The 10,049-nt window shown below is 48.8% G+C and overlaps 1 protein-coding gene across 1 annotated transcript; it reads left to right on the forward strand.

The window, feature by feature from the left end:
* Positions 1-597: 597 nt before the first annotated feature.
* On the forward strand, positions 598-9,534 carry LOC144931396 (CCN family member 2-like; the record flags this gene model as incomplete). Its single annotated transcript, XM_078855203.1, has 4 exons — positions 598-871; positions 1,703-2,041; positions 5,077-5,366; positions 9,232-9,534. Coding segments are annotated over 4 exons (1,206 nt in total), but the record flags the coding sequence as incomplete, so codon positions are not given.
* Positions 9,535-10,049: the final 515 nt, after the last annotated feature.

Genomic DNA, 10,049 nt, shown 5'->3' on the forward strand with positions numbered 1-10,049 from the left:
CCTCAGTAGCTTACAAAAAGAGAAGAAAACAGAAAATGTAGAAAAAGGAGCATGCCAAAAAAATTATAATAACGTGAACACACTCACAGTACTAAATAAAAGGGGTTTAAATGGGATGCACGGATGTGTTCATGTGGAACCACACCAAACAAAATATAAAATATCACGAAACTTAATTAATAGTTTGAAGGAAAAAAAAACTCAAAATCGAAAAAAAATATATAAAAACGTGTAATTATGAAATCAACTATAAAATTAAACTGGGGATTGTGCAGAGAACAAAGCCACCATTGCACCGCAGAGCCACGCCCTGAACAGTGAAACAAACCAGAAAAGAACAAAGAAAAATACAAAAACGTTGACTAAATGAGCAAACAAATGATCACAATGTGTATAAAGCAAAACACGTACTGTTGATGAAAAGAAAATAAAAAAAAAATGTGAAAAAAATAACGTTTTTAGAGATAAGGCCAGGAGCTCTGCGTGAACACGTCGCTCTCACGCTCCCTCCCTCCCCTGCTCATCCCAGTTCGCCGTGCCTCAGGCACTGCCATGTTGGTGGCGCCGCCGCGGCCACAGCCACCGTCACCACCTCTGGCGCGGTCGTGCGAATTCGGCGGGGTGCTGTACCGCGACGGCGAGAAATTTCGCGTGAGCTGCGTGCTGCACTGCTCGTGCCGCGCCGGCAGCCTGGCCTGCGTGCCCGCCTGCCCCCAGTCCGTGCTGTTGCCCTCGCCCAGCTGCCCCGAGCCGCGGCGCGTGCCGCCCCCGCCTGGGGAGTGCTGTGAGAAGTGGGTGTGCGGGCAGCCAGAGGAGGCGGGCGCCGGCATTCGGGCCAGGGAGGTGCTCGGAGGGCACATCGCGATGACCGGTACGGGTGACAAGGCTAAAGCACTCACGGTCAGGCCCGCGTCTAGCCATAGGGCAACAGTCCGGGCAAATGCCCAGTGAGTCGCTCCATTCTGATGGCCGGTGCAGCGGGTGTGGGTGGTGAAGTTGCAAATATTGTCAGAGTGTAAGCTTCTTTGCATATTTGCTTATTTAGCTCCCACCACTCCCCCATCTACTCCCACCCCCCTAAAAAAACCCAACAAACTACATTACAGTCTACAAGTAACTCAAACTCAACTTTACGAATGTTTCCTCCTGCTGTCCTGCGTGCGGAAACGTTGTAGTTCTATTCGTGCACATTATTAACACTGTCCATCGGGTTACATTGCCCATAGACTAGCTTTGCACCGTAGACTATCACTGCCCAAAGACTAACATTGTGCATAGGCTTACATTACCCATAGACAAACATTACCCATAGACGAACATTACCCATCGGCATACATTGCCCATAGGTTTACATTGCCCATAGACGAAAATAGCCCATAGGCTTACAATGCCCATATACTAACATTGTCTATAAGCTTACACTGCCCATAGGCTAAGATTGCTGACAGACTAGCACTGCCAATTATAGGCTTACATTACCCATAGACTAACATGTTGCCCATAGACTAACATTTTCCATCTGGCCACGATGAGAGAGCCTTAGTAGAGAGAGAGAGAGTTCGTGAAATTTCGCCGTTCCTCCTCCATTGGAGGAGCACAGACCACATTGGTTAGACTGCTATGGTCCACGGTTTGGTTTGCTAACGTTGCAACAATCGGCGCATCCCTTCCCCTACCTCTCTCCCTCTGCTGGCTGTTGTAGGTCGCCGTGTCTCTGGCACTGCCATGGTGGCGCCGCGGCCCCCACAACCACCGCCACCACCTTCCGCGCGGTCGTGCGAATTCGGCGGAGTGCTGTACCGCGACGGCGAGAGGTTCCACATGGGCTGCGAGCAGTACTGCTCGTGCCGTGCCGGCAGCCTGGCCTGCGTGCCCACCTGCCCCCACTCCGAGATGCTGCCCTCGCCCAGCTGCCCCGAGCCGCGGCGCGTGCCGCCCCCGCCGGGAAAGTGCTGCCACGAGTGGGTGTGCGGGCAGCCAGAGGCGGCGGGCGCCGGCAAGCGGACCAGGGAGGTGCTCGGAGGGCACGACGCGATGGCCGGTACGGGTGACAAGGCAACGCTCACGGTCAGGCTGCCGACTAGCCATAGGTCAGCAGTCCGGGCAAATGCCCGGTGGGCCACTCCATGTATTAACATATTGTATTACCTCTCACCTGTACGCTTAATTGCATATTTACGCTCTCAGTGGGCATTGATTCCCATAGTCTGCGGCCCCAAAGATTCCAAATACACCAGCCACTGTCGCATCTTCAAGCAATTTGAGCTGTGTTTACAAATCACTGGTCACGATTATCCCTGGGGCCATATGCAGGGCAGACGGCCACATAGGCTCCCCACTTTCGTGTCACGTTCTATGCAGTACTTCTAAGTTGCTTATCCAAATCCCACCATGGAGTTGCGAATATCCTCCACATGCACTCGTAGTCACAGGCAGAGTATTACTTTCCAGATGCGTTCATTAATAATTACCACATGTTTGTATGCATCCAATCAAATTCCTTAACCACCATACTTTCTTCAAATTATCAGGCATTCCAATTATGTATTTCTAAGGTAACAGCGCTATTCTGGTATCATAGGTTGTGTGTCATGACCTCTGTGGATTGGCTGCTGCTGTCCTCACCTCTGTTCCGAAGTGATTAAAATGGTTGAAGCCACCTTCTCTGACATGGCAATTATGAGCCCCCTGAGCACCGTGAGTCACCCGGCCTACCGAAACCACGGTCACTTCAAAGCAGACGTTACATTGGTGCCCTGGCCGGGATATGGCCACCGACTCTGCTTGGAGCCAGCGAAGTTGCAAGTGCTCTGACCACTGGGCCACAAGCGTCGATGTCGACCTTTACCAGTCGCTCATTAAGGAGCCGCAGGGCAGATGTTTATGTTGTGAAGGATAAATATCACAATGTACGTGTTTAAAGCCAATTAGACTACGACCTTTCCAATGAGCCCCCCCTCCATCCCCAATGCGCAGTGCGCATGTAAATAACGCCACGCACACACCGCCTGTGCGATATTTCACCGTGAATTGCGGGGTTGTTTACGCTCAGCCGTTGGAGAGAAAAAAAATCGCCGAACTGCTCAACGTCAAATTCCTGACACATTATTGCGATGTGGAATACACGAGCAGGTGAAGGAGCTGCAGCAGTGGCGCAATGGTTCACACACTGCGCTATGAACCCATGGACCCGAGTTTGTTTCCAGGCCACTGCCAACATAAAGTGGCGAATGATATCCGAACCGGGTCTAGTCTTGCCCTTCATCAAACCGCACTAACGAGTGAAGTGTGGTCAAACAAGTCCAATATAGTGACACGGTGTGGGGAGGCCCTCGTGCAGCAGTAGATTGAGAATGGCTAAAATTAAAATGCAAGAACTCGACTACTAATCAGAAAGCTGAGCGTTAACATTCTGGCCGCTTGCCAACTTACACCATCATCCCATGTATGCCTCCTCGCTCAATAAAAAGCGCACTACATTTTTGGTAAAAATTCCACATTCATAGGGAGTGGGACAGTTTTAAAATGCAAACTTATGTTGAATTCACAGTGGTTACAAATTTTAGTGACCCTGGTGGGATGATGATGGGCTGAACCAATCACCGACCGAGATATGAACTCTGACCGCAGTTTCTCACCTGAGCGATTCGAGTCCAGGCAAAGGCCAAGGTGCACCAGAACTCATCTACACAACCGAGCCTGAGCCACAGGTGGAAATTCCACATTCCTATGGTCGGGATAAATGTGTAGTCCCTATTTACAAAATGGGGAAGTCTAAAGATTCTGACACGAATAGGGTAGCGTACCAGTACACTCAAACTCAGTATCACCATCATTAACTACGTCCAATCAATCCACTGCTGGATGGAGGCCGCCCCGAGCCGTCGCCACCTCTCACGATCCTTGCGATGTAACGATACAGCCAGCACCTGCTGCGCGCGAGCTGGTGCTCAAACTCACGCGTGTCAAAATGTCACCCCAAATACGTTCGTGACGGCAGCGGGTTTAACCACCGGCAGCCGCTTTGCTGTGCTGCCCTCTGCTGATTATGCTGCGTAATCACGCAGCACTCCAGCCAGTACGACAAAAGCCTCTGGGTTTCGCCACGATTATGGATCAAGATAAACTTTTCGGATAAGTCAATAGTGGTTGTTCTATGGATAGACTACACCCCGCCATGGGAATGTGTAATTTGTTACCAGTGGCTCAGGGCTGTAAACGGGAGATATGAGCACCAATGCCTCAATGCTCATTCGTGCAAGGAATCACTCTGAATTGCTTTTATTATCTATCGCTTCATTATAATTGGCAATTCCACGTGAGTCAGATTCACAAATCACCAGGCGTGTGTGGTACGTAACATCTTAATTTGTACTCGAAGAGGAAAGATTTCTGAACATAGAAAGGCAGAGTGAGATTGAGTGCATGGTCAGGAGTTTTGGAAATCTTGCTCTAGCCCATCAGGAACATGGTTCACCAATTCCCCTCTAATATAAGTCGAATGTGCATAGGATATCCATGCACTTGTGTCTCAAGATGCTGCACAGTAACATGAACAGCCATGCTCAATCAACTTCTGGATGGAGGCCTCCTCCACCCAGTCACAAACCCTGACAGTCTTATGACGCCACCATCTGCCTCGCCTTCGTCGCTCCATCTCCACGCCGTGGTTGACAAGATGTTATCTCCCTCTCCTGGTATGAAGAAGGGCGTGGGTTCTATTCCGACCCTGACGGCTGCAGTATACAGTACTTGGAGTTTGCATGTTTTCCCCGTGGTCATGTTGATTTTTCTCAGGGTCCTCCTTCGGTTTTTTTCTCCACATTTAGAATCAACGTGCATTTGGAGTATTTGGCTGCGAAATCTTTCCACGTGATACGCCACTTTATTGAACTATCATTTGCGGCCAGGTCGCATCTGAAAAAGAGCTACATAGCTTAGCGGGCTCCACCTGGTAAATACAAATATCTTAGTTTCAGTTTCCACGCCGGTCTTCACTGCGGTTACACAATCTGCAGAATGCCATCCTCAAGCTGCTCCCTTCTCCCTGTGAAACGTCTCGCCCCCCCACCCCAGCGTTTCGCCAGGAGGACACGATGATGGTGGTGGTGGCGCCACCGGGGGGGTCGTCATCATCCGGCTCCGAGGCTGCTGCTGATGGGGAACCAGCCGGGGGAGCGGCTGCAGCCGGGCCCCCTTTCACGTGCGAGATAGGCTACTCGAGCGAGTGGAGCGCCTGCTCGCGGAGCTGCGGGGCGGGCATCTCCACGCGCGTCTCCACCGAGAACCCGCGCTGCCGCATGGAGCGGCAGTCGCGCGCGTGCGTCGTACGGCCCTGCGACCTGCCCGTTCCTCCGCCGAGAAAGGTGACAGCCACCGTCGCAGCGCTTCTCCCTCCTCCGCCGTGTGGCGACAAGTTGATCAGCGGCGGGTACATGTGTGTGTATGATGAACTTCTTTCGCGCCGTACGTAGCCAACCATGCTCATCGGAGATGCGGGAGGGAAGGGGAACACACTAAACACAAAAGGAGCGATTCTCTGTCCGCGTGGAGCCACTTGCACGGCTTCAACAGTCTCTTCGTGTTGAATTATCTTAAATGTTGGCAGCGAACGATCAACGTGGGCAGCTGGTGTTACTGTATGGTCCACAACTTTCAGATTGATTCTCGCCAGCCAGGTCTGTCTGGGTCGGCTGCCCACAAAATATTTCCTCGCCCAGCACACCACATCAAGTATACCTCATCTGGCTATGGCGGTTGCTACTTTTCACGTGCCTACTCTAGTCTACCAATAAGTTGTGAGAAACCCTGCCGTGATGTGGCAACCACCCCACGATCAACACCACCACTGCAATGGTACTCAGATGGGATGGTTATTAAAATCGTGACGTGGTTCTGGTTTATATCTGGACAGGTGGAAGCTCTATATACAGTACTGTATATCAATCAGCCAATTAACTTTACCCATAGCCAGGTGGAAGCCCATTAAGACAAAAGTGCCTTTGCAAATGAGACCTGGGGTACATAAGCACAAATAAAAAAAACACCTTTAGTGCACGAATGAAATAACTTCATAAATGTAAACAAATATCATTCACAAAGACAGAAAAATTACAGTGCACGTTATTTTTTTCTCCACAAAATACACGATATATGTGTACAGTCCTTTTGGAACACCTTTACTAATCAGTACCATTTCATATTAATTCATTGGTTTATCTATAAATATGTATATATAATAATTGGTTCATGTATGCAGTATATGTATATAGTTTTTTTGCAGGTTCACCACAAGTACGTTTGGTTAATTCAGACTTGATTCCTTGCACAAGGTTTCTATTTGGTGTTTGAACAGCTTAACACCTATTTATTGCGAGAAAGGTTAAAACTTATTCTTATTTTTTCATACTTTGATACTGGCAAAAAGGTCCCATAGGGTCATTCAAACTCTGCCAGGCACGAGAGATTCTACACGCACCACGAGGCGGGTGACGTTCAATAAATCGAGTGTTAGAGATTTGCCGAATCACTGATGCGGAGGTGAATGAAGCCATTCCCCTCCGGCTTCCACGCTGCTGTAGACCCATACCTAAACCATACGGTTTCCCCATCTTCTTGTATAGGGAATTTAGTTTTCAGGTCTCTACGGCGGAGAGCCGTTTCAATACGAGAAAAATGTCTATTTGTGTTTCTCCCTTGTGATGGGACTTTGTAGGAGATTTTATGCGGGGCACAGGGTGACCAATAATGTCTGAATTGGTCTGTAATAAGGCAGGCACTGATAAGGATTTGGTAGGTATGGTAGACCTCGCGTGCCAGGACGGAGGAGCGAGGTCGTGCAGCAAATGGCGCTGCGAGTCCGTGAAATATCGCGGCCTCTCAAATTGGCGGCGGGTTCCGAGAGAACGTTGGGGAGTGGAGGCTGAATCTGATTCTGCCTCGCGTGGAGGGAACTTCCTTCGGGTACCCTGCACTGCTTATCATCATCAACCCCAACGATTTGCAATTAATTCCCCCCTTTACGTTTTGTTTGATGGACTTTCCAGCCGAGGGCTCTAAATGGCCACGTCGAGCGTGAGTGCCATGCCAAGAGCACTGATTCGATCTAACACAGTACGTGCAGTACTAGGCTCTCACATGTGGTCAGTTCGGTGGTCTCGGCCTGGTCACTGATGGGGCACGGAGAGTTTTGTATTTGAGTTTTTCATACGTACTTTGTTAAATACATGAGATTCACATTTGTGGTGCAAGTCATCTTTGCCTTGCACAGAAGAGCGCCACCTCGTGACCTGAGCAGCATTTCGATGGCATCCTCCTCCAGGGTCGGTCCCCGATTGGCCACGAGGCTCTGTGACGCGATAGGCGCCACGTTGGGACGCTTACCTTCATCCATCTCTGGAAATGACTCAAAAGCGCAGCACGGCTGGGATGTTAACATGCAACACCTCTCGAAACTAAATAAAGACTCGACACACGATTTAAATTGTTGACCCTGAATACCGAGGTTTATCCAATCGTGGCTGGTTTCGATCATTACGTGCCTATGAGCCAGCAAATACACAACAACAAATACACAGAAACTCTACAGCGTGGAGGGTCCGAGTCCCCCATGGATGCTCTGGAGTTGCCCCGGCTGTGGCTGGCGCTCGTTGTTGTTGCTTGCTCCAGCGCTGTGCTGCGGTGTTGCTCTCTCTTTGTCTCTCTTCCTCTCTCTCTCTCACGTTTCCCAACACTGATCCTATGCCCTTTCTACCGTGGCATCCGTATTTTAAAGACTAGAATGTCGGCGGCTTACGGCCGTCTTAATCTAGCTCCTGTGGAGGGCTTCTCGGTGCTTTGCGCCTAGCCCGTCGCCCCCATTGATGTCCTCTTCACCCCCACAATGTGTGCAGATACTACTGACTATTGTATGTAGGGTGTATAGGTATATACAAACAAATTGGGGAGGTCGACAATTGTAAACCTGTTGGATCAACTTTTTACCTCCACATCTGGGCGGGGGGGGGCACTTTCTATAACGTTTTCATTCAGGCCTTCTGGAAGGCTCTTATAATTTAGTTGACGGACAAACGCACAAATGGAACGCCATGGTTTATAACAGATACCGTATACATTAAAAACTGTTAAGGGTATCATGGGACCTCCTTTGCCAGTACCAAAATATGAGAATAAGTTTTTCTACTTTAATCTGGCAACAAAACCGGTGTTAAGTTGTTAAAATACCAAACTGAAACCTTTTACAAGAAATCATGGCTGCATTAACCACAATACTTGTTTCGATTTAAAGCTTTCGTGACTGCAAGGATTCATATTCTTGGTTCTTTCGGTTAAGTCACGTAGAAGGAAAATACTAAAATAATAAAAATAAACATAATAAAATACAATTCTCACGACGTTTCGGCCACAACGCAAGCAGCCGTCCTCAGGTGACAGACCTGTTCTTCACCTGAGGATGGCTGCTTGCGTTGTGGCCGAAACGTCATGAGAATTGTATTTTATTCTGTTTATTTTTATTATTTTATTATTTCCCTTCTATGTGACTTTACCGAAAGAACCAAGAACACAATACTTGTGGTCAAAATGCAAACAAAAAACATACTCTGATAATATATGCATTGTCTTTTAAACTGATTGGTCCAAACCAGAGACAGCTTTCTTTTGAGCCTCGTCTCAAACGGTGTTAGGCCAGATGACGCCAGTTAAGGGTATGTATATACAATTAGAACTTTTATCATTTATATCAGGGGTGCCACGGTGATGTGATGTTGTCTTCCTTGACTGGTATAGAGGAGGTCAGGAGTTTTCGTGTCTATTTCCCCGTGGTCACGTGGATGTTTTTTCTCCGGGTCCTCCGGGTTTTCCCTCCACATTCTGCAACGTGCGTTTAGATTATTTTCATTATTTTGCTGCTATAAATATATACATAATAAGCCACTGTGTTGAGCTATCATTTGTGGCCAAGTCGCTTCTGAAAAATAACTTAATAGCCCAGTGGGCTTTACCTGGTAAGATAAAACAAATTGTTGGGTTATTATTTGAATACTTCTTCAAGTGATGTGCTTACCTTTCCAATATACGTTGCACTCCTATTGTGTTTGTGTATTGTTTGTTGTTGTAACATTCCGACCCGTCCCTACTAAACATCTGTAAGAAAGAGCTTAAAAGCCCATCGGATTCCTCCTCCGGTCAAAATAAATATTCAGATTTTTTTTCACCCCTTCCCCCGAACAGCCGGGCAAGCGCTGCACTCGCACGTTCCGCGCACCGTCGCCGGTGCGTCTGCGGGACCCAGCGGGGCCCGGCGGGGCCGCGTGCACCTCGCTGCGCCGCTACCGCCCGCGCTACTGCGGCGGCTGCTCCGATGGCCGCTGCTGCACCCCGCACCGCACGCTGACACGCGCAGTGCGCATGCGGTGCGCGGGCGACCGCGTGGCCCTCAGGGACGTCATGGTGGTGCGCACATGCGCCTGCCACCGACACTGCCCCGACGACGACGGTGACGACGACGCGGGCAACGATGGTAACGAGGTGTGATGGTCATCACGGTGGTGGTGCTGGTGGTGGTCATCGTTATCGTGGTGGTTAGTGATGATGATGACACCATTGTGATTGACAAAGGTGATGGTGATGAAGACACAATTAAGCCAGTGATGATCACACGATTATCATGGTGACATTGATAAAGAATCAGATGACAAATGGGACCATGATGATGACGCAAGTATTTACTCATGATGGCGATGATAAAATCACGATGACACCTGACAGTGGCACTATGCTGATGACCACCACCACGCCATTGCATTGAAACACACCACTACACCGTGATGATCGACGACAAATTACACAGTCATTATAACAATAATACAATGATGATGATGATGATAACACCACGATAATACCATCTTAATGATTATGAATATGATAACATGGTAATGACACGATGGTAAAATGACTATGGTGATGATACCACGATGTTGATAGTGACGATGATCATAATGATGGTAGTGAATATCACACGTTACAGACAATATTTACTCCACAATAAA

This window comes from Lampetra fluviatilis, chromosome 4 (assembly GCF_964198595.1).
Source record: "Lampetra fluviatilis chromosome 4, kcLamFluv1.1, whole genome shotgun sequence".
NCBI classification, from domain to species: Eukaryota; Metazoa; Chordata; class Hyperoartia; order Petromyzontiformes; family Petromyzontidae; genus Lampetra; species Lampetra fluviatilis.